At 34.4% G+C, this 25,160-nt stretch overlaps 1 protein-coding gene across 11 annotated transcripts in view; it reads left to right on the forward strand.

The window, feature by feature from the left end:
- VTI1A (vesicle transport through interaction with t-SNAREs 1A) overlaps positions 1 to 25,160 on the forward strand; it is a 397,110-nt gene that overhangs the window by 67,041 nt on the left and 304,909 nt on the right. For 7 of the 11 annotated variants that reach the window (XR_001447311.3, XR_001447310.3, XM_077947502.1 and 4 more), the window contains exons 4-6: positions 13,490 to 13,567; positions 19,914 to 19,934; positions 24,612 to 24,696. Coding sequence is in view for 8 of the 11 variants with exons in the window: in XM_077947502.1 (XP_077803628.1) it covers positions 13,490 to 13,567; positions 19,914 to 19,934; positions 24,612 to 24,696 (184 nt within the window). In the remaining 3 variants the exon portion in view is untranslated. The remainder of the gene's footprint in view (positions 1 to 13,489; positions 13,568 to 19,913; positions 19,935 to 24,611; positions 24,697 to 25,160) is intronic. The other 4 variants (XR_013398416.1, XM_015148196.3, XM_077947503.1 and 1 more) reach the window with 1 other exon arrangement.

The raw sequence follows: 25,160 nt of genomic DNA on the forward strand, positions 1-25,160 counted from the left end.
TATATATATCGACTTTATTGTGTTGAGGTACATTCCCTCTATGCCTAATCTGTTGAGATTTTTTATTATGAAAAGGTGTTGAATTTTGTCAGATGTTTTCTGTGCATCCATTGAGATGATCATATTATTTTTATTCTTCACTTTGTTAATATGTTGTATCGTGTTTATTGATTTGCATGTATTGAACCATCCTTGTATCTCAGGAATAAATCTCACTTGATCATGGTGAATGATTCTTTTAATGTATTCTGGAATTCAGTTTGCTTATATTTTGTTGAAGATTTTTGGATCGATGTTTATTAGAGATATTGATGTATGTATTTTTTCCCTGTAGTGTCCTTGTCTGGCTTTAATATCAGGATAATGCTAGGCTTATAAAATGCATTTGGAAATATTCCCTCTACTTCACATTTTTGGAAGAGTTTGAGAAGAATTGGCATTAGTTCTTTAAATGTTTGGTAGAATTCAGCAGTGAAAGCTGTCGGTCCTGGAATTTTCTTTGTTGGGAGACTTTTTATTACTTATTCAGTCTTCTTCTTTGTTATTTTTCTGTTTGGATTTTCTATTCCTTCCTACTTCAGTCTTAGTAGGCTATATGTGCCTAGGAATTTATCCATTTCTTCTGTTATCCAATTTGTTGGCATATAATTGTTCATAGTAGTTTCTTATACTCCTTTGTATTTCAGTTGTAATGTCTCCTCTTTCATTCTAATTTTATTTACCTGAGTAGTCTCTCCTTTTTTTCTACCTAGTTTTTAGCTAAGATTGTTTATTTTGTTTATCTTTTCACAATGTCAACTCTTGGTATCACTGATTTTTTTTTCTATTGTTTTTCTGGTCTTTGTTTTATTTGTTTACACCCTGATCTTTGTTATTTCATTCCTTCTGCTAACTTTGGGCTTAGTTTATTTTTCTTCTTCTAGTTTCTTGAACTGTAAGAGTAGATTGTTTATCTGTTATTTTCTTTTCTGATATAGACATTTATTGCTATAAACTCCCCTCTTAGGACTGCTTTTGCTGCATCCCATTAAGTATTGGTATGTTGTTTCATGTTTTTAAAGTAATATAATTTTATAACTTCTTTTGAAGTAAAAATGTTTTATTGTCAGCTCTACTATTTAACAAAATGTAGCGGTAGCTTGAAACATTATATTTCACCTTGCCTTTGTCCTGTTATCTATTTTAACTACCAACAATGAGGTCCTTTTCATGCCTGTATATGGAATATATCATTTTTTGTAATTGTTCTTTGGTAAAGTCTTAAGTCTTAACATAAGTCCCTGTTACTGTAACATATAATGCTACAGCTTTACCAAGTGACATATTACAGAATTTTGAAAGTACTAAATTCTTATCTAATATAAGAAAACATTTTTAAAATGTAAATATTTACCTTTGAAAAATTGAACTAATTAGATTTGTTTAGTAAAATTACATGGGTTCAAGTGAAGTTTTTGACTCTTACTTATTTTCTGTTTCAGCTTGATGCAGAGTCATAGGGCTGAATTTGCACGTTTGCCTATTTCTCTTACGGTAGTTTATGATTCCACAAGTCCAAGACTGAGTTTCACTGAAGGATTAGCTATAAAATATCAGAATGAAGATATGGCTTATCAAAGGGAACAGGATTCAACTCAAATAACATAAACATAATAGAGGGGGAAATTAATTATTTTAGATATTGATGAATAGACTTTTCAATTGTGAAAATTTTATTATTTTTTATTGATTTAATTATGAATTATCAATATATTTAGCATTTGATGTTAACATCAACTCTGAATAGATCAACTCTGAATATTCTTCCAGATGGCCTGAGATACAGTGTAACTGTGGTGAGGTCAGTTTACTAGTTTTTGCTTTTTCTTTATGGATATTGAAGACATAGAGCCAGAATCAATTTAGGCCTAAGGAGAATTATGGTCTCACTTCTCAAATTGACTGTTTTGTGGGCAGAGGCACTACCTGCATTCCTGGAGGGACTGTAGATCAGAGAACAGATTCAAAATGCAACATAATGTCACCTTCATCTAGCCACTGAATTTTGACTTGGAACTTCATTAGGCAGCCTCATTCTCCTCAGATAACAATTAATTCCTTTTTGTTCATGGCTTTTTTTTTTTTGTATGTTTATTAGTATTAGGCATACTATGTGCCTTTCTTATATTAGACTACAGCCAGAAAAACTAGACAGAATTAGTTCCAAGAACATTTTTCTTCCTGTAGCACCCACATGCAAGATGTGCGATCTATAGTAATTCTTATTCATTTGAAATGCAGCAATTTGTTCCTGTCACTAGAGGATAGGATTGTTGTTTTAAATTGCTGGGTTTTGTTTTTGTTGGCATGTTCCCCAATACAAATTGAATGGCTGACAAAAATCTATTTGTATGACAGTTCAATCTAGATAAGTGCCCTCTGTTGCCTAACAGTACAATTTGGGGTCTCAGAGATAAAAGCAAACTGAATGCCAGGCTTGTAGCAGAGCTTCTTGTGCAGATAACAGAGGTAATCCATATTCCTCAGGTCCACAAATCAGACAAACAAAGAAGAAATATGCATGCACATCATCTCGTTTGAAATGGTGGTCTTTTAGCTTCTACATAATAAAAAATGGGAATATCTAACTCATGAGAACAATAAAACAGCTGATATGAGATATGCCTATATTTGAAATTAAAGAGAAATGTGGTATTGACTTATAAAGTTGGAGAGTGGTCTGTTGCTTACCATTTTCCCATAGTATATTGGCTTTTGTTGAATATAGTTGCTTTCTATTTTAATATTTCTATCCTGAAATAAGTTATATTTTTAGACAATTATTCATTTATAACTTTGACATTCTGCTAGAAAAGGTATCTCCTTTTCTGCCCAAAATGAGGAACTGAGACTTTGGACCTATTGGCTTACCTCTGCCAAAAACATGTCAGTCTTTCCATCCAAATATCTCCCAAATATAATTCATATATAAAAAGAGGGATGAGAAATATATGTTAATAACAGTTATAAAGAAAGAATGGGGACTAATGCATAAGATAACAAACATACTGGAAATAGGGCCAAGGGCCCCAGTTGTAGATATTCTGAAAAATAAGGGTTTAATTGTTAAGGCCTGCTGATTGATTGGATCTGTGTAGTGAAGGAAAGACTGGGATAATTTTTAGGTTTTTATCTAAGAATACCATGTGCATGGTTATACTATCCATCACTAGGGAAAACAGGAGGTGGAGCATTCGGTAGAAGAAAGATAATATTCTCCTTGGTCTGTGTTAAGCCTGAGATGCCTTTATATTATTTAAGTGCTCAATAGGAATGGGATTTGTAGTAGAATATGCAGAAAACATCTTTGCCAGCTCCTGGGTGATGGTTTGAACAATAGGTATAAAAGAGATCATTCAGATGAGTGAGAAGTGGGCTAAGGACAGAGACCTAGGGGAACACCAGCATTCATGGGCAGATTGTGAGAGAAGTTACAATGAAGGAGACTAAGGAGAGACTGAGAAAGAGAAGTACAACTCCTCCAAGGATGGGAGGAATTCAAAGGGAGCATGGTGCTGAATCTGTTAAGGAGAAAGTGGGCAACAGTTCAGGTACTATCAAGAGGTCAGACCTGAAAAAGGACTGAAAAGTGACCATTGCAGCAAAAATTGGCACCATCTGAGCAACAAAAGAAATGAAGTAGTGTTGGATGATAACCCAGAATATAAAATAAATAGCCATGATGCCATACTGGTACGAATAGATGATTGGACTAATGATTGAATAGACAAATCTCCTATGCAATAGAATGCCAAGTAATTTATGTAGATACTCCACTCTCAAGGGGATGGAGCCTAATTCCCAACTCCTTACATGTGAGCTAATGCATAGTGAGTACAACATGAAAAGAGGAAAAGGGTAACTTTACAGTGGATAAACCTGATAAATACTACCTCAGCCAAGTGATCAAGGTCAGCATCAATAATGATGAGTCATGCTGATTGTATGTAGCTTTGATATGATGTGATCAAAGTGGCACTTTCCTTCTGGGATCTGCCTCCCTAAAATATATGACTCCAATCTGGTCGTGAGAAAAATATCAGGCAAATCCTAGTTGAGGGACATTTTATAAAATACCTGAGCACCACTCCTCAAAACTGTCAAGGTCATCAAAAACAAGTGAGTCTGAGAAACTATTACAGCCAAGAGGAGCCTAAGAAGACATGACTATTAAATATAATGTGGAGTCTTGGATGGGATCCTGGAATAGAAAATGAACATTAGGTAAAAGCTTAGCAAATCTGAAAAAAAGGATGACTTTAATTAATAATAATGAATAATTTATTAATTGTGACAAACTGGGTGTGGGTTATATGGGAACTCTCTGTGCTGTTGTTGCAACCTTTTTATAAATCTGAAACAATCATAAAATAAAAAGTTCATTTACAAAACATGACCAATAATTTTGACAACTAGGAAGTCACTGGTGATCTTTGAAAGACCTGCAGAGTGGTAGAAAGGCATCTAGTTCATAATAAGCTGAGAAATGACTGAGACATGAATAAGTGGAGTTAGTGCATGTAAAATAGTCTATTAACCCATTTATGCTGGAGGGTGCATATTTTTTTGTGTGAACACTCAGACCTTTGCCATGACCTTGAGTGGTAGGATATAAATAACTCCCACAAGCTTAGCGTTCCAGTAATGGAACACTGGGCATAAATGGGTTAAGAAGCTTGGCTAGGAAGGGAAGCATAAAGAGAGGTTGGGCATTTGCTGGGGGAGAGTAATGTAGAATGAAATAACTGCCAGGTGCTGTGGCTCATACCTGTAACCCCAGCACTTTGGGAGGCAGAGATGGGAGAATTGCTTGAGCCCAAGGAGTTCAAGACCAGCCTGGGCAGCATGCTGAGACCTCATCTCTCTCTCTCTCTCTCTCTCTCTCTAGATAGATAGATAGATAGATAGATAGATAGATAGATAGATGTCAAAAATTGTAAACTGCAAGCATATGCAAGCAAGTGGGGTCATGGTACTAACTTATGTTACCTTTTGAAACATTAATGCTAAATTTATATATATATATATATATATATGACATAACTTTTTAAAATGTGTAAAGCTGAGATACACTTAAAAGTGTTGATATACCTACCATAAAGGAAAGAACCAGTAGAGGATGAAACATTGAAGATACACAAGAAAACACTTAATTGATTAAGCAAAACATCTGAGTAGGCAAGATTTTATTTTATTTAACCTAAAATGGAGAATCTTTTAGGAAGAACATGTTACTTATTAATGAGACATGAAGTTTCATATTCATTATATTTTGTTTTGGGTCACCCTAGTATAGAAGTAACCGTCAAAATGTTTTCCTAGAAAATTTGGGCTAAAATAATTTTCTTATATTGCCTAAGCATCATAGTTTCATTGGCTATATCCATAAAACATTAAAAGACATTATGTATCTCTGAATTATGAACCCTATAACCTCACTATATCACAGCGTAGTCTATAATAAAGAATCTGTCGCAACATGGGTCCAAAAGTAAGTACCAGGAAAATAGGTTATAAAAATTGTTTGCCTATGAGGTGGCTGATTGCAATCTAGAATTTTAAAGTAACCAGGAGTTAGCAGATTTTCTGAGTAAGCAGGCAGTTCTGAACACATCTTAATAGCTGGTGCGGCTCCTCTCTGACCCATAGGTAGGCTATTGTTGCTTTATGGTACAGCCTTTGAAGATTAATCTTGAAACATATCTAAATAACACCCATAGGTGTGGTTATGACTCACCCTCTGAGATCGGATGCTTTGTTCTATCAAATAAAACAGTTTACCTTAAGCATTTATCGCCCTTGAACTCTCGATTGGTATCCAATATTCTAGCTGTTGATAACAACATATAAAGGTTTGTTGGTTTGTTGTTTTTAGAGAAGGGTGACCAGAAACAAAACCTTTAGACTAACTAGCTGGTGATAAGTTCATAGAACTAGGTGAATCGTGCACCCAACCTTGGCTTTGGAGAAGGAAGGTAGGGGGACTCCAGCCTGTTGTGGCGGTGTAATAAAGTGAAAAGAACACTGGCATTGAGGAATGGGTTCTGTCCTTGTTCTGCCTCATCTTTCCTAGCTCTGTGGCCTTGGATATATCATTCATCTGGCTTAGGACCCTTTGTCTCTAAATTTGCAGTCTGATCCAGATGAAGCCTCGCGTGATAAGTTGGTGTCAGTTACAGACACTCCTCAGGATAACTTGTTCTTGGATGTCTAGATCACTTGAAACTGTGACTATGGACAGATTTTCAATGAATGACCCCTTTTCCTTCCCAGTGCTAGGCAGATGATATAGAGAAACTAGCATTATATGAGAAACTAGCATTATATGAATTACTTGTATACACGTATATACTTTGTTGTAGTAGTTTACTTTAAAATACAAATGAAGCATCTAATGCAAAACATTTATTTATCAGAGTAACGTTTTCCAGTGGGGTGTATAGTATATTTATAAATCATTAACAAACAAGATAATAAACATTTTGATATTTTGATTATTTCAAGTAGAGTCTATGGAGTTATTTTATTTTACATATCAAAAGACTTAAAAGGATTAGATTTCCTCCACTGCATACTTACACTATTCCAGATGCTGACAACAACATCTGGGCATTCTATCACGAGCTGATTTTCTGAATGAAGTAATTTAATTGTTGATTGACAAGCTAACATGATTTAAGACACAGCCACACCGTATTCAATAGGAGTGTCAAAAGTCATAAACTGCAAGCATATGCAAGCAAATGGGGCCATGACACTAACTTATGTTGCCCTTTGAAACATTAATGCTACATTTAAATTACAGGCTAAAGTTTAGAAATGCTGGAAGAGGAAATGAAGAAGTGCAGTTGCATAATTTCTGGGCTCTCTGTTTTGCAAATGATTAAATGATATAGCAGCAATATGGGCAGAGTTCCTAATATAAATAAAAGTCTGTCCTAGCATTGTAAACATAGTTATTATTCCATATGGATTGCAAATGGGTTTGTTAGTCTCTATGTGTGTGTGTGTGTGTGTGTGTGTGTGTGTGTGTGTGTATAAAACCTCATGATATGCATATAAATATTCGCATATGATATTATAGCTAAATTTTAAAAACAAGGGGAAATGTGGTATAATTTATCTTATTGTTTATAGCCAGAACATAAATTTCCATTTTGAACATGGAAAATGTGTTTGAAAGTATAAGCAAAAATAATAAATGAGAGTGATTACGATAAAAAGACAAAAATTTTTAAAACTAATTTTTAACTTTTTTTCTGGTGTTGCATGCTAAAGAACAATGGATTATTTCAGCAGTCTCATGGTAACCTACTTTCCAGCTCTGTTGGTAGCCTTGCAGCAGGGTGTGTTAGTATTTTTTCTCTGGTGGCTTGCATATGGTCCATTGGCCATGAGCTTATGATAGACACAAAGTGTGCTTTCCCTTTATTAATGCTACAGTATTGGTGACATGTGGCATGTGCACCTTCCAGCGAATGAGCTTGACCTTTAACTCTAAACAGTCCCTTGAGCAAGAGCAAGCCATGTTTAGAGGAATGACTACATAGAAGAAACAGATTGGAACTAACTTTCTCTGATAGCATTAAAGAAATGCAGTAAAGTTTTTTACTATTGGAAGCCATCCAGAAATTGCAGCACCATAAAATAAGGAATTGGGCAAACAGTAATGGTGGAATTATAGGATCTAAATAATACAGATTTTTAAAGCCATTTTTGGTATGTATTGGCAAATGATTTTTTAAGAAGGATGCATAATTTATACTTTCAGCCATGTATGCCTACTTTATTGCATCCTTTCCAGTATTTATCAACTAAAATTTAGTTGCACATGCTCTGAAGGTCATCATATACAAAGTGTTAGGATAGGTTTGCATTTGTTAATAACATTTAAATCTCCACAACAGCCCTAGGAAATAAATACTATACCATTATTTTAGAGATGAAGAAACTGATGCTCAGAAAACTTAATTCGACCAAGATCACATACTGAAATGCTATCACTGTTCTTTTTATTTAGTACCCTGTGCTTTTCCATCCATCCTAACAATGTTCCAGGGATCAAACATTTATCTAACAATTTTCTTTACCTTTACCTAAGCCATGTAGTACGATACATGTTTTAACCTTAAATTGCTTTTTGCTAGAAATTAATACAGCATGGAGAATACCGTGATAAACAAAAATTCATACATTCCATTTAATTTTTTTTCTGGACTATGTGAGCTTTCTGTCCTGGATTGATGAGCCTTTTTGAGTCCTGGTGCAGGGGTGGTATGTGGCTGAAAAGCTGAAATTGTCCATGAGAAATAGAAGTGAGGCTAAAAATGGAACGCTTGGTGCCAAAGATAGATGCATTTTGGAAAATGCCATCTGGGCATTACAGAAGTATGATATTATTTAATTAGAACCAGATAAAATTAGGTAAGAAATGAATGCCAGCAATTATATGACTAACTAATCAATATAATTTCATGGTTTTCTGTAGATATCCCAAAGTGTTAATTATAACAGGAGCAGTTAAATTCTTTGGAGCAGTTAAATTCTTTGGCTATGAAAGCATAGCAATTTTTAATAGATGTATCACCTGGTAACCTTGGGCATTATTAAATATATGGAGACTGAAAGACATGGTAGAAGCAATGGAAAAGTCTGGCCAGACTGGGTAATTTGTTTTAGACCTATGGAGAAATCTATTAACCATTTCTTCTATAGACCCATTTGATTAGGAAGTAGGACAAGCTGTTCTTTCATTACTTACCAAAACCATACTGCACTCTGTATCAATTATTTGGCTGTCTGCAGCACATAGATTAGAATAAAGGGCTTGCTTAGTGTTTGTGAATGTTGTGGATTGCTGATTAGTAATTAAAGTGCTGAATGAAGAAAATTAGGCCAAAATCGAATGGGAATGAGAACGTCTTAATTCTGTGATACAGATGTTAGAAACAGATTGTCTTCAGCAGCCCTATTCAATGTGGTGACATTCTACATAGCCATCAAGTATTTGCATCCCATGTAAAACTCAAGTCGAATGCCTTTGAGATGGTTTCCTCTCCTATGCCTTGTGATGTAGCTGTATGGGTATTAATTTAGTGAAATATCCTGTCTGCCAGGTGTGGGAACTAGCTGATTTTATTGTAATACCAGATCATTACTTAATTCATATGCAACAGAGTACAGCACATGGAAAGCATTATAAATCTATTTACAATGTGGCTGGTCTGATGATAACATTGTATTAAATTCCCAGGTGAGGCAATTTAAGCAATTGCTTTGCCATGTGCACGCCATGGAAATTAAATTCTCATATACGCTTTAGTAATAAACCAACTTCATTGTTATGCTTTTGCTATTTCTGGGCTGTAGAATCCTCATTCTGGTTACGTATACTCTATTTCACATGTAGAATCATACAGGAGGCGGTACCACAGATCACAGTTTTTAATTAGTTTAAGCTAAGTTAATTCGTTTTGTTTCTAATTTCGCAGTGCCTGTCCAGGAACACATTCAGTTCAGTTGGGAAATGTCAAGGCTTGGGTCAAGTAGAAAGATTGTTTCAAGCCAAATTTCCAGACAGAACTGAGCAAGTGTATCTGTTTGAACTTGGCTTTAAGAAAATCAGCCAATCAGTATGCAAAGGACCTGTTCTTATACCAAGTAAAAATCAAAAATCGCCTTGAATCCGAAATTCTCACATTCATAACTCACTTGTGTTATCAGTTTAAAATAGCCATTGAAACTAGTGCATCTAACTTCTTAGAGGTAACGATCAGTTGTTTATTTGTCATATTTTTTCTATAGTTCATGTATGGTCTGTAGATTTTCTTTCTAACCATGTAGTCTACCAAAGTATATAAGTTACAAGAAGTAAACTTTACACAAACACACAATTAAAAGTGAGGAGTACTCTTGTATTTAACTCTGTGTATGTTGTGTGTGTATGTGTGTGTGTGGCAAGAATTGTCAGCTGAAGCTTTTCCACTCTTATGGTACAGACCAGAAATTGCAGTAGATTACAAACTGCATAGAGCTTCTGTCTTCTCCAGAAGCCACATATAAAGCACCAGTAGACAGTGGTAACTGACAACTAAGACTAAAAATGTTGACAATTTCTTGATTTGCCTGGTTAGCTTATGTATAGAAGTCATTAAGTATTTATAAAATGCATTATGAATTGGGCTCCTTCAAACTGTAGCTGAATGTGTGACATTTCCAGCTCAAATTCTCCTGTTTGCATTTGGCTAACGTACAAATTTTATACCGTTGATAATAAAGAAAAAATATTTTAGTGAACTTTATCAAGATACAGTAAATGCTTGAGTTTTATTAACTTTGAATCTTCGAAATTAAATTATTGTGTAGGTACTTATTAATGTAGCATGAGATTTTTTTTAATTCCATAAAAGGTAACATAATTTATTGATGTCTTAGAGGAAAATTACCCATAAAATAAGCAGTTTGTCATTCAAAGGATTTTTCCTCTTTTTTGGTATTCAGTTAGTTTAATAATGATCTTGCAGACTCAGTTATGGTTAGGTACAATCAGCTAACTTAAACTTTCAAGTCGTAAAAAATTATGAGAAAATACCAATGTTGGGCATCTAAATATAATTAGTTGTTTTTTTTTAATAGTCTTGATTTGTTTTCTGTTTGGAAAATGAAACTCACATATAAAGAGTTCAGTTTTCAGCGTTGTTGTGTCATGCTCGTGAGGAACTATTTCTGATATTTGAAATGAGTTGTCTTTTCATTCTTTAAGAAAAGTCAGTCCTGTTAGAGACCACTTTGTTAAACTCAGCATATCATTTGCTTAATTATATCCAGAAAGCCATCCAAACAACCAGTTTTTACCATCCCAATGGTAAAGAATGACATTTACAGGGACCACCCTTCAACTGTGGATAAAGCCTTAGTTCTCCTCTGTTGCTAAGCATGTACACTCTTAATTGCTGGTTTTTAAAAGCAGTGGATTCTAACCAAACCAAGATTAGATATTTAGGGATACACATTTATAATTTTCTCCTTTTGAAGTATAGTAAATCAAAATAAGAATATAATGTAATTGAACAATCTATGCCAATTTGTTGGTATTTTGGTGAAAAAAGGGAGAAAACAAAAACAATCTCCATATGATACTCTTGCATACTGTGGAATGTTTTTGTCCCCCATAGTGATGAAATGAATAATTAAAAAGGCAGCTCTGATACCACAGCCTGTTTAAAGGTTTCCATTTCCTTTAATGCTGTAAAATACTTTTGCTTAGCTAGTTTGAAGCTACTGTAGTAGGAACTCCGAATGAGCAAAAGCAAGCTTTGGCTTGATCTAAATATCGTATTAAGGCCATGAAGTGGACTGCCCTGATAATTTAGCATTTTTAAATGTGATTCTGTATGAAGTCAATAGGAATAGCTAATTAATAATGGCTTCAGTAAATACAATAAGAGAACCAGGCTTAATATATGCTGTTTGTGATGGTGAAAAGTCTGGCATGTTCACAAATGACTGAGTTGGGTCACTACTGAATTGTCGAGAGATCTGATATAGATATCTTTACTGACTTCATGCTGAGGACTTGAGTTCTTTACTCTGTCCTCCTCTCTGCAATATTGCTGGTTTTATTTATCTACTTATAGACTTATTGCAGAAGCCAAGGTATAAGATATGGCATTTGTGGCGGGGAAATGGGGGTTAGGGTGGAGACTCAGGGCAGGGAGTGGGTGCCACCGTCTCCTTAATATCAAAACATTTTGCAATTCTTGTGCCTTTTTCCTAAAAAGGTAATAGAATGAAGAGGAAATTTTGTGTGGTAGAATGAGCACTGAGCTGTGAGTCAGGACCCCAGTGTTCCAGTGTCAGTTTAACCAGAGTTACCTTTAGAATTCCATGAAACTTATTTTTTTCCCTAAAAAGCAAAGGAATGTCTAGATTTATTTATTTTTATTTCTACTCCATTCAGCCTTTTCAACTGGATTCTGCCAGAGACTTAAGCCTTGTCTTCAAATATATGTAATGAACTAAATTTTTTCTTATGCACCATCCTTGGGAGAATTGATAAACATAGTTACTGAAATAATTTTCTGTGTTTTGTGGTTAAGATAAGGAACCCCAACTGGGAAAAGTTGTAACTTCAAAATGATTTAAAGTGTATTGGTTGTTCTTGTCTAAGGTTCTTTTAAATTCAAATGTAATATGTTTGATGTTTAAGGTATTATGATCTCTATGTGGTCAAGCAGTGTTGCTTATTCACTAGTTTAAAATCTAATTTAAAAATCATATTGTTGACATCTGCTCTGGAATTGATAGTCCTTTTAAACTACAATACTTTTTCAGATCACAGTTGAACAAGTAAGAAATTTTAAGTCCCAAACTCTAGATTGCAAGTGAGGAAGAGATTACTGTTTTCCAGCTGCCATTTTTTAATGGAATGGTTTTCTTAGTGAATTCTGAAGCAGAAAAGACAACAAAGCAACTTGCAAATCTGAAATAGTGATGCTGAAGTGGGATCTGAGGCCCACACTTTAGCTTTCCAACGACTGTTCAGTCTTTTGGCTTTTCCGAATGTGTATACATTTAGATAATTCATGAATTGCTTGCAGACATGTCCCTCTGACTTTATAGAGAAGGGTGTATTTCTTGTAAAACACATTTTCAGTGTGTGAAACATTGACTCATAGCCCACTTGTCTTTATTTACTGGGACTGTGAAAAGTTGACTCATAGCCTACTTGCCTTTATTTACTGTGACTGGGAAATTTAGTTTCTTTTACCAGACACACATGCACGCATGCATGCACACATGCGCACACACACTTTCATTACTTTTCCTTAGGCCATTATTTATAGAGAGCTGGGAGACATTTAAATTATTGTTTGTACAGAGGAGGGGCTTTTAAATTCCCTCTCTTTCTGGTTAGTAACATCACAATAATGAAAGAAATATAGACATGCTATTCTAGGCATTGCAGAGTATAGTTGGAGATATAATTATTACCCTAGTATTAGAGACTTTTAAAGTCCTAAATTGAAAGCTTTGTAATGTCCATTTCCTGCCACAATATCAAAAAAAAACCACCATATACTCCTGCCTTAAGTACAATCTAGTGAGTTTTACAGACATACAGTTATATAGCTGTATTTCTTTCAGTTTAGTGTCTTATTTGAATGGCAGTGTATGGAATAATATACAAGTTCGGATCCGTTTATGAATATTAATAGAATACTTACACAACGCAGAGTTTCCTTTCATTATTGACATCTTAAAAACTTCTAATTTACATGAAACTTCTCAAGTTCAGGAACTTTACACAACTTTGGTGTGCAGATTGTAGCCAATAGGTTTCCATTAGGGGGCTCTCGAGGTTTGAGATCAGCCTTGATACCAATAAAGCTTGGAAGCCTTTACTTTCTAACGTTCCTCTCACTCTCTCCCTTTTTGTTTTGTTTTATAGAAAAGGTCACGGATCGCCTACAGTGACGAAGTACGGAATGAGCTCCTGGGGGATGATGGGAATTCCTCCGAGAACCAGGTAGAATGCTAATCAGGAAGGCCCGGTGGGTGGCTGGAGGGTGAAGGAGGTCACTGGCGCACTGGGCTCTCAAGCTGCTCCTTAACGGTATTAGCAGCAACTCATGTGGAAGCGATACTGTTTAATGCAAAGCTGGAGTCTTAATCAACTTCAAAATGTTTCTTGGAGATCTTACATTTAACCCTTTACCTTGTGATCGCTGTCTGCTATCTTTTAAAAAAATCTTTTCTTCTCTTTTCTTTATTATTTAGTACTTAAGGAATAACTTGAAACACACCGTTTGCAGACAAAGCCAAGGTCTTCACCTCAAACACATGTAAAAGGAATAAAAAAGTACATAATACAGCTTTGATAATAATGCAGTATAATTAAATCAACACTTGCAGCAAAACAAATGAAAGTAAGCTTTCAAAATTCAACAGGGTAGCCCAGTCTCCTATTGTGTGGCTTCTTAAAAATACATTCACCAAAATGCAAATTGGAAGCAACAGTGTGGAACTTGGATACCAATACAGAGGACCTGCTTCTGTCAAATAATAGTCATAATAATAATAATAATAATAATAATAGGATAAGTCTTTTTGCAGTTTAAGATCTGCGTGGGCAAAAAAATAAGATACAATTTCTTCTTAAAAGGGCTTTATACCTTGGCTGTCGGTTCTCATTGGATCATACCGTAGTGTCATGAGTCTAATTAACGTCCCGCCTCTTTCTTTGAATTAATACTGCAGACTCCATTAATTCATGCATATACTGTATACAAGTTTAAAAAAGTTTTAAGAACCTCAGTGTAGAGATGACTTTAAAAATGTCTCAAAAGAACCCTAATGACTGATTTTCTTTGACACTTTTAAAGAAAATACATGATAGGGACCTTCAGAAGCAAGACCTGAACATGGTTACTAATGCCACTTTGGCAAGTATTATAAAAGTCTCTACTCTGCCTAAATGAAAATGAACATAAATCAGTCACTGAGTAAACCAAAATTTCAATACAATAGTGAAACATTATATATTGATACATATTATGAAAATTGCATAATTGTATTTACCATCTCAAATAGATGATATTGTGGGTCTATATATGCTAATAGTATATTGCTATCTATTATATTATAATCCGTAACAGGGATGCTGTTTGTGTGATTAAGGACTCTACTCACCCACCCCCAAAAAAGAGAGAAGAATGACTGAGCTGATGATGTTTGTTTTTGGAAAGATCTCACCTCCTCCACTATTTGGATGTTATCAGCTTGAGTTCAGACATGTGAACACGTTCAGATTTGACTTGGGATTTCAGTTTCCCTGATTGAAATGTGAGAATAGCTAAAGGAAAAAAAAAACAGCATATCAAACATAAAAGGGTGATGTGATAAAGGGGTTTTACTCATAATAGATTAAATAATGTGAGGATGAGAGAAATATTTTCTTCTGTTTTTAAAGTGAGATTTAGATTGCTCATACCTCTTGAATGAATGAATCATAGTTTTATTTCCTATCTACTGCAAAAAAAAAAGCATTAACTTTTTTTGCAAAAAAGTGAATGCGTAGTTCCCATGTCAGTTCTTTAAACAGCTATAGATCTTTCCCTTATTTGAAACTACTGCCTAATGCAGAGGAAATAGAAAGGAAGGGGGTGTGCCTATCTTACTCAGACGCCTTTATTGTAATGGATGTTGTAGTTCTATGACAGGGATCCCTTTTTTTTCCAAACATGTTCACTTCTCTTAATGGACATTTTATATGTCTAAAACATTTGCCTTGCATACATATAAGTATGATTTTTATGCCTAAAGAAAACTGTTCCACAAAAATAGATTGAGTTCATATTTTCTGAATTTTTCAAATTATATTCCTGTCACTTTAAAGTGATTATGCACAGATTTCCCCTGGACTTGTATAAATCAAACTTACAAATTCTGAAAGTGCTTGGAGAACCTGAAGTTTAGATGTAAGGAACTGTCACTTCAATAAACAGAGTATGATAAATTATAGTCAGGAGAATATGTACTGTTAGATTATTACTTGTGTGAACTTTTCCGTCTAAAATTTGAATGAGGTGTAAAAGTTCAAAGAGACCACACTTAACTTTTTGGATATTTTGTTACCAAATGTAGCAAAGTTTCCATTTCATATGAAGTCACTGCATTTTGTTTTAAGGCTCTTTGTCATAATATAGGAATTAAAATCCCTCAAACTAAAACACATCCTTAACTAGGTATGGTCACTTGAGAATAACTTTTTTATTCCATATCAGCATTCATTCAGAATATGGAATCAAGACAGAAGCTCTTTCTGTAAAGAAAGAAAAAATTTTAATTTGGCTCTATATTAATTTTTGTAGCTCGGTAGCTAGGAAGAGATTTTTCTAGGTAGGGTTACTTATAATTTATATAAGAAAAGATCTTCTGCCTACAAATAAGTTTACTTCTAAGTTATTTGCTAATAAATTGATTTTCAGAACTTCTTGTCCATGGAATACTAACAATATATGGATAAAACTTGGAGATAAACAAAATGAGATTAAAATAGCAATATTCATTTAACCGCAATTGGGATAGATCTGTCAGTTTAAAAATATAGATCAAAATAGGAAAATAAGGAATTAGTAGCAATGATTGTATAGGTAAAATACTGGCTAGGTATTTTCAATGTCACATACACAGCCTCCTTATAGTTGCTTCTTTGCGAAGATTCGACAATATGAATACAATAGCTATTATTTCTCATTCTGGTAATTTCTGATGCAGTTTTTTTAGGCATCTGAAACCTGCCTGTTAATACATATAATTATAGTCTGCCAATTAACTATAAAGTATGTTAATATATTCTTAGGTACATAAACATTTCTGCCATGATTAGAAATGTTAAAAATTCAGAAATTAAGAATTTTTCAAAAGCATTTTTAATGTCCCTCATACAATACACCTTGCATTTAATTTCCAAATTAAATGCTTTGTGTACATTCATTTCTGATTCATATTCATTTCATTCAATCAAATATAGCTCATGCTTGATTTACAAAGAAGGGACAAGAAAATTACCTACTTTGTACATTCGAGTACTGTTGGGCTATCAGCTTTCCAAGGACTATTGTCTTAAGCATTATCATTCTATTCTTTGAAAATACCATATTTACCATTCCATGAGGCAACATTTTATTTCTTTGGAAGAGTTGAGTTCTTGAATGTAGTGATGTTGTATTTAGAGTGGAAATTAACAGTTCCTAACTTGATTGCATTTCATGAGAACCATTCTCATAAAAGGAAAAACACAAGTTGTAGAATAAAACCATAAAGCCTTTCATAGTGATGTATGATAATGGGGCAAATAAACTGTTCCAAGCTTTGGTTTTGAACCCTGATACTCTCTCAGTTTCTATATGCAGAATTATATTGATCAGTGACTTTGAATAAATCCTAAATAGAAGATTCAAAATATAAAGAGTAGACTATTTCCAAATGTGTGGAAAGTTTTGTGGCAAAGCAATATTTAGCAGATAATGATTGCTTAATTTCTTAATACGAGGTTCTCTTAAGTTCTGATTTGGGCTTGCTGTGCATAAAGTGTGTCAAACTTCAGCTACAGACCAGGGGGTGAAGTCGGTCAATTTAATTCCCCAAGATCTAAAGAAGGTCGGTATCATTTCATATAGCCCCGGCAGAGCAGATCATTACCAGGCACAAATCTGTTCGTTACGTGCTGAGGGTTTATAGCAAAATAAATAGACTGTCATCATAAGTTCAGAAAATTGTGTCTTCGACCCACGATAATGTGTAAAGGGCGTTTAATAGAGTTCAGCATTTATTCGTTATCTGTATGCGGACAGAGACGGCAGTGGCGTTATCAGCTTTAAAAAAAATGCGGTAGTTCTGGGGGTCACGTGACGCACCTCACACACAGAGGCGCGCGCGCATGAACCCTCACATGCTCTGCAGTGCCGTTTTGATTTTAGTCACAGCAGAAGGCTTAACCACAAGAGATTCCACTGGTTCAAACCAGCGTAAACCAGATTTTTTCAGCCCACAAAGGAACAGATTACCTCTTGTATCAAATTCTGCATTGGGGGGGAAAAAAAATCTTTGTTTCAAAAAAGATGTTGATTATCATAGCTCAACATGGTGGCATTGCACACTCTCGCGTTGCCTATGATGGAGCTAGTAACTCGAGAAAATACGAAATCACAACTTACAGTCCAGTTTTAGCATTGTTAATTTTCAAAAATAGGCCATCTTTTGTTTACTTGAATGAATAACTCTCAGCCTAACCAAAAAAAAAAAAAAAAAAAAAAAAAAAAAGATAAAGATGAAAAACCCTCCCATTACCTAGCTTAGCTACAAATCCGATGTAGAGCTTGAATGCAGCCATGCAGCACAAACAAGATAGAACGTTTTTTGTTTGGAACCTATTGAAAAAACAAATGGGTAGCATTTTTAAACACTCATTGATTATGGCAGGGTGGCATGCCCCAAATGGTCTCTATTGCTGAAGAGTAGTTTTAAACTTTGGCCCTTTAAGTATCATAGTCAGCCGAAGAATAGTGCCCCCAGAAAGAAAAGATAGCTGGCCGATCAATTCCCAGATCGTCTCTTTCTGAGAATTAATGTTTGCCTTTTTCTCCCATGATGTTGGGATGGCAAAGAGAAAGATTCCGATATATGATAGGCCAGGTATTTTCGTTTAAAATTTTGCTTCTTTTGGGGAAGAATTAGAACTTTTCACGTGAAATGACAAGATGATTTACTTGTGTGTTACTGGATGGTTGCTGAGAGAATGTGTTAATAAAAATAAAGACAACTTCTTGTCTATTTTGAAACTATGATAATAAAAGTTGCATTTTCACTGAGTGTACCGTGAGACATTACATGTTAACTTATGTACCTTTTTTATAAAGGATTCTTAACAGTTTTTAAAATCTTATTCTTTGGTACTCAAAATACTTTTCGTATAACAAATGAAATAACAGAATAAGCTGGAATGCATACTGCCTTCCTTGAATTCGGGACAAAAACAGCATTAAGCGTTGAGATATCCGGGCTACAGTAAACATGATACTTTTAGAGAGACTTATAGTGAGCAATTCAGGCACATTTCTCCCAAAGCAATAGTTTAATTTATTGGCCTGCATATGTCAAGTGTTATAACAGATGTTACAGATATTTGGATGTTTAAAAATTATCAGTTGTAGACCTGAATTGCTGAGGATGCAAATTTCAGACCTGGAATGTGGTTTAGTCTGTTAACAACATAGGTTTCAGTTTCTAGTCATTGCAGAAACTGTGGTCGTCATCTCACTTATACAGTGATATTTGTAGTTGAGAATAGTATCAAATACACATGCACATACACACATACACACACACACAATGAGCCAGATATATGGTTATATAATTATTTTAGTTCCTAAAGAGTTAAGCAGCTTGTTTTATCTATATATTTAAGGCAAATAGAAAAATGTTCTAAATAAGAGAATTAAAATGTTATCATAGGAGAATTGACCAACAAGTAAGGAGTGATTTTTTTGTTTGACTTTAGTGAAAACAAACTGCAATATAAATGAATTAAGAGCTCATTGCTAGTTTACAATATGAAGAAAATTGAAAAATGAAGAAATCATTCAAAAATTAAAATGAAAACATGTCACATGATTGCAGTAGCCTCTTAAGCAAAACAAAAACCTAGAAATTGACTCTTATATACACGAAAGTTCATATGATAATGAATTTTTGATACTATGTTCTAAATAAGTATTCTCTATCCTGGCATACTTTATTTTCTATTAAAATAACATTACCTCCAAATGCAGTCTTATTACTAGAGTGGGTACAAGTATAACATTAACTAACATAATAGTTTGTTGTTTTAAATAGTTTTTGGAACCAAAGCATGAGCTATTAATCATTTTCATTTGTAGGTAAAATCAGAAATCAGTTGTCAAGATTCCAAATAGAGAAACATCCTGAAAACTTGTATATACAAAACCTCTTCAATGGTACATTCTTAGAAGAGAGGAACAGTAAACTTGTTTTCTTTCTTTATAATATAGACTTCTATGAAGTCGTTCCCCTTTATTTCATGATGGTGTCTTAGATGTACTTTAAAAGAGGATTTCACACTATTCTCTTTGTTTAATGTGACAGTGTGAGAAAGTGATCTTTATTCGTTCAAAAAACTCTGCATGTAGTCTATGTTTAGGTTCTTTTAATGTGTTTGTCTGTGATTTTTAAATGCTAAACATGTAAACAGATAAATTGTCAATGTTAATTCTGTATCCTGTCACACAACTGATCTTTCTTTCCTGCCATTTCTTTCCTTTTTATCTTTTTTTTGTGCATTCATGTTGCAGTTGATAAAATTACGTGAAGAGGTGAGTACTTCCTAGCTTCTTTTTTTAAATTTAATTCTGCTTTTCCCTATAAAATTGAGTTCTTAAATCTGAAGTGGATCTTTGGATTTGTTTTTCCAGATAAATCTACACAGAGCAAAAAGTATCGTTTATATTGCTCAGTAATCTTTTCTGCTCACAATCTTTTAAAACACAACTATATCCTAATCATGCTTATCTCAGGGATCATTGTTCTTTGTTGGAACTGGGACAAAGTTAATACTTTAATGGCCGAAAATAAGGAGGAATAATAAAGGAATATCTTAAAACTCTACCTGAGTGTAGTTTTATTGTAGGCTCTAACTTCAAGTTTATTTATGTAGTTTCTCAAAGAAGCTAGTATGATTTTTTTTTCTAACATTCTGATTTATTTTACTGTAAACTGTTCTTAAATAAACTCCTTTCCCCCACCCAAAATTATTAGGTTTAACATAAGACACCATGGATCTATTATCCTTTTGGGGAAACACACATATGTTATAAATGCCCTGCTACTCTGTATACATAGATACCTAAGAATGGCCAAAGTTTTCGTCATTGTTAAACACTTTCCTTTTTGTAGCATACAGCACCCAAGTGAATTCTCATTTTTCTGAGTTTGCTGGACTGTTTCATAATGCAACGCCAGACTTTTATTGTGTGGCTCAGCAAATATTTACCACAATGTTTATAATTGTATCCTTGTGTTAATGAGGGATGCTGAATAATTCTATTTTTAAAAAATTAAGTCAAACATATAAAATATGCTTTGGCACTCTTTTTTAGAGGTAGTCATATTTTTTATTTAGTAAGGTTGGGTTTTATTTTTCTATCAAGACATAATGGCCTATATTGCAATTTAAAAATTGTCTAATTGCTTATAGTATAGAGTAGTATGAATTACTTTTGAGTTTAGTTTGACTGCATTGATTGAGAATTTTCTCGAATTTTTTTTATTGGTATGTCATCATTATGTGATGCAGATGTTAATTTAGAAGCTTCTAGATAGTGGTTTTCAACAACTCTTTGAATTTAAGATGCATTACTGACATCCTGCCTCAGAAAAAGTAATCATGATATATAAAATGAAGGGGAGAAATATACAAAAACCCTCACCCTACAACCTTTTTGTGTTATCTTCCCTACAGGAGAGCAGTTGTATATTTACTAAATGAATATAATCAGTTGCAGTTTTGATGTGTAAGATTATTCTTGAGGTGAGGGATAACATAAATATTATTTTTCTGCAAGATAGAGTATCTGCTTGTTGTATTTGCTTATGTTCATGTTTAGGTGAAGAATCTGAATTTTCCAGTGTTAACGGAACTAACAATTAACTTGAAAACCTCTGTATGAAGAAATTACGTGAAGCCCTTGCCCCTGAATTTAAGCAGTTAATGTTATTTATATATTAAATTGTGGCTTATTACAATCAACATTTTTGACAGAAGATTTATTTTTGTTAAGCCTAATTGTGTCAAATTAGAAATCTTAATTCCAAAAACTTAAAACATCACATCTGCATTTCTTTTAAAGTATTTTTTATTTTTGTTTGATGGCTTAGTTCTTTTCTTGTGCCTGTAGTAGCAGTTTCATCAGTTATGGTTCTGGAATTCATGTTTCCGAAACTGTAACCTGTAATTTCATTATAATTGGAAGAATTAATCAACTAATAGAATAATATACTCTGAAATATTCTTTTAACAGTCTTTGATATGGATCTAGCATTGATATTTATAGACTAGATTACAGTGATGATGCTGCATTGGTATATGGCTTGCTGAGAAGTTATTATTTCTCAGTCGGGATTCTAATAGTAATCATAGAGTGAATGTTACCCCCATGTTTCTTAACTTGCAACTGTGCTAAGAAGACAAGATGCTCCAAAATGTGTTATGTTTCGCTTGGAAACAAAAATATGCCCCTTCCCTTCCTTGTGATGCTCTTTTTGGGCTCAGTTTTGGAGAGGGGGCATGCTTGGAGGTAGGGTTGTAGTGCAGAGGGAGCTGATCTGGCGTTGGCTGTGCCGAGCTCCGTTTGAATCCTGCGTCTCCAGCTCTCCACATTGCGCAGCTCCTCACACAAGTTGAGCTCTGTCTGAAGCTCCTGCACAGCTTCACTTACCTGCTTTGAAAAGGGCTGAGAAGAGGGTGAGAGAATGAGTTTGGGATGGAGTGTGGGGGCAAGTTGAAAGCATCAGCTGCTACTGTAGTGTATTTCCTTTCATTTACAGAGACCAGGGCAATGTACAACTAAGGGAACAATGTAAATAGCGCAGCTGTTTCAAGAACTTGATTTTAGTTTGAGTTAAGTGAAGAGGTTCCAAAACACAAAGTGAAATCCTGCTGTAAAGCTGGTGGTAAACTGATAGTCCTCTTGTGTGCAGATTTACTCTGATAAAAGTGAACTGTCCTGAAGAAGAGTTACTTCTATTATTTAGTAATATATATATATATTTAAAGGTCTTTCAGAAATTTTGCTGTTATAACCATGAAATCCCCCCAGTTATTTTACATTTAAATGCTTTATTTCCTACATTAAATATTATTATAAAAGTGGAAGTCCATTTCCAGTATCGATCTTTGTTTTTTTTCTTTCTTTTAATCTCTAATAACTAAATGTTTTCTTTTAATTTTGGGATTTCATCCAATATGAAAATGAAGCAAAAATCTTTGTTGTCTTATTCTGGATTAAAATTCAGATTTACTTTTGATTTCACAGATCTGATATCATTTTAGAGAATCGCCAGTTTGAAGTTAAGTCCTTTGTTAAGGTAGAAAACAATTTTCAGGGAAGGGAAGAGCAATCCTTGCTCCCAGAACCTGCACATAAGGAAACTTAGGGATAAGAAAGCTATTTTTGACAAGCCTTAGTAAAGTGTTTAATTTTATTTAAAAACAGTCATCAATGCCAGACACAGAGAGCTCTCCTTTCTCTTCTTTTTCTTAATTACAGCCTTCAGTGATTTTGCTTTTTAATGATATAAGAAGCTTTCCTTCCTTTCTCTGTTTTATTTATTTAGATTTTTTTTTTTTTTTTGCAGAGGGAGGGGACAATTTTTCTCTTAATTTCTCTGCTGTACATTGGACGACTCTATTAATTATTATAGACTGTTGTTGCAGCTTCCTGACCTTCACATCAGGTCCTATCTCTCTGTTCTAAATGCATTGTTTTAATGATTCTCACCCCCCCCCACCCTTCCCCCCAAAAAAATTTCAAGGAAAGCTTTGATGTGGCTTTAGCTGCCTCCAACGTCTGGCCGCATCTCAGATGTGTCACCTATGCCGGGAGGGAATAAGGAAATCACGTTTTGAATGGTAATGATAACATACTAATCACTTCCTTTCTTTGAAGATGGAAGCGAGATATTCTGTCAGCATCCCTGGCTGCTAGAGCTTGGAGGCACTGGTCTAGGTGTATTAGCTTAAGTGTGCATGTCAATACAGCTTGCATCTCCAAGATCCATGGGGGCTCATTAGAGCAAGGTAGATCGTTTCGCTCGACAGCCACTCAGATAATATGTGTGGCACCTCCTTTTTTATTATTATTAGAAAGCATTTCTCCAATTTTAAATGACATCTGTCAACAACACAAAGTTGTAGGAGTTGTGGTTGTGTTTTTTCTTTCTTTTTGGCCAAATACCAAAACTGATTTAAGAAGGGAAGATATTAATATATGCAGATACATGTATGCATGTACACACACGCACACACACACAGATACATACATTTGTATATTTCTAAGTGTCTAGACATATATACACACACACATACACACATGCATCAGTTTTTATCCATTCATAGCCATGATTAGCTTATAAATCTGGCAACCTGAATAGATCTAATGTATGATCATTATGGTTATATAAAAAAAAATTAACAACAAGCATCTCAATGGAGTAAAGAAAGTTTGGAAGCTGAGGATTTGAAGAAAATCCTCTAATTTCCCCATCAGATAAATATAAAAGAGGTATATATAATGACTTTAAATTTAGTTCACAGTCTAAAGCACTGTGTGTTAAAATATCAACTTCAATCTACATAGCGCCATATATTTAGGAACAAATCCACAATTTTGTCCATCTATGTAAATGGAGAAACATGTGTCTCTTGTTTCTTAGTGTTGCCTCCAGTTGTCTGAAAACTAGAAGTGCTGTTTAGTATTCTGGCTTAGTAGCATATGTTGTTCTATATAGCATCTTGTTGCACATCCAAAATTGTGGATCATTTTCTTACAAATAAAGTTCCTGTTTTAAAATTTCTATATGCAAGAATCAAAGGAGCAAATGGATTTTTGAAATGATTGCATTTTATAAAAAATAAATACAAATAGGGCACATAGATCTATGCAAGTATCTCATATATCTGTCTCTGCTGAAACAGAAAAGATCCAGTTGGGTATGGTCTGCGTACTTTTCTCAGTATTTTGGAGTAAGATTCGTTGTGGCCATATACAACGTGAGTCTCCTTTTAAAAACAAAAAAGTGGATGGTCCATACGCGAGTGTTGGAAATCTGTCTATGGTAGTGGTTCCTATAATGGAAAATTCGCTAAAAATTAACTGTAATGGGTTATGAGCCCCCCGCCCCATGTTAGGGCATACGAAGGCATTTTTTTTTTAAGGCAAAAAAAGAACATTGTAGACGGCCGTCTGATTTTTCCCCCCCTTTTTCTTTTTCAGAGGGCACATCTGCTCGATAACACAGAGAGGCTGGAAAGGTCATCTCGGAGACTAGAGGCTGGATACCAAATAGCAGTGGAAACCGGTAAGAATTCTGAGAGTGAGCAAATTGTCTTGCTTATGCACAGCAGTCTTCACAACACATGACATTTCAGAGAAACTTCAAAGGAGTAGCAGAGACAGCAGCCCGAGATGTGGTTTACATATTGGGGAGACAATTGGGAGCTTATTTGCGCTTATCTTTTTTCAAGTTAAAAGGCATGACATCTACTGAAAACAGTTCCTGAGGTTTAAAAGTATACATCTGAAAAGAGATGGAATACTTTGTCTAAATTCTACATTTGTCTTAATATGCAGTTACATGTTGTCAGTTTACCCACCCGCAATGATTGCTAGCACATGGTGCAGTCTCCAGTTGTTTGCTCCTTTACGTTTTATTCACATATGTAAAAATTAACATTTTAATCAATCTAAATCATGTGAACTAGGGACAAAGAAATAACAATACCTACTTTACTTTGCACATTTGTCCTGGTGTTGGAAATGATT

The sequence above is a fragment of the Macaca mulatta genome, chromosome 9 (assembly GCF_049350105.2).
Source record: "Macaca mulatta isolate MMU2019108-1 chromosome 9, T2T-MMU8v2.0, whole genome shotgun sequence".
Taxonomy (NCBI): domain Eukaryota; kingdom Metazoa; phylum Chordata; class Mammalia; order Primates; family Cercopithecidae; genus Macaca; species Macaca mulatta.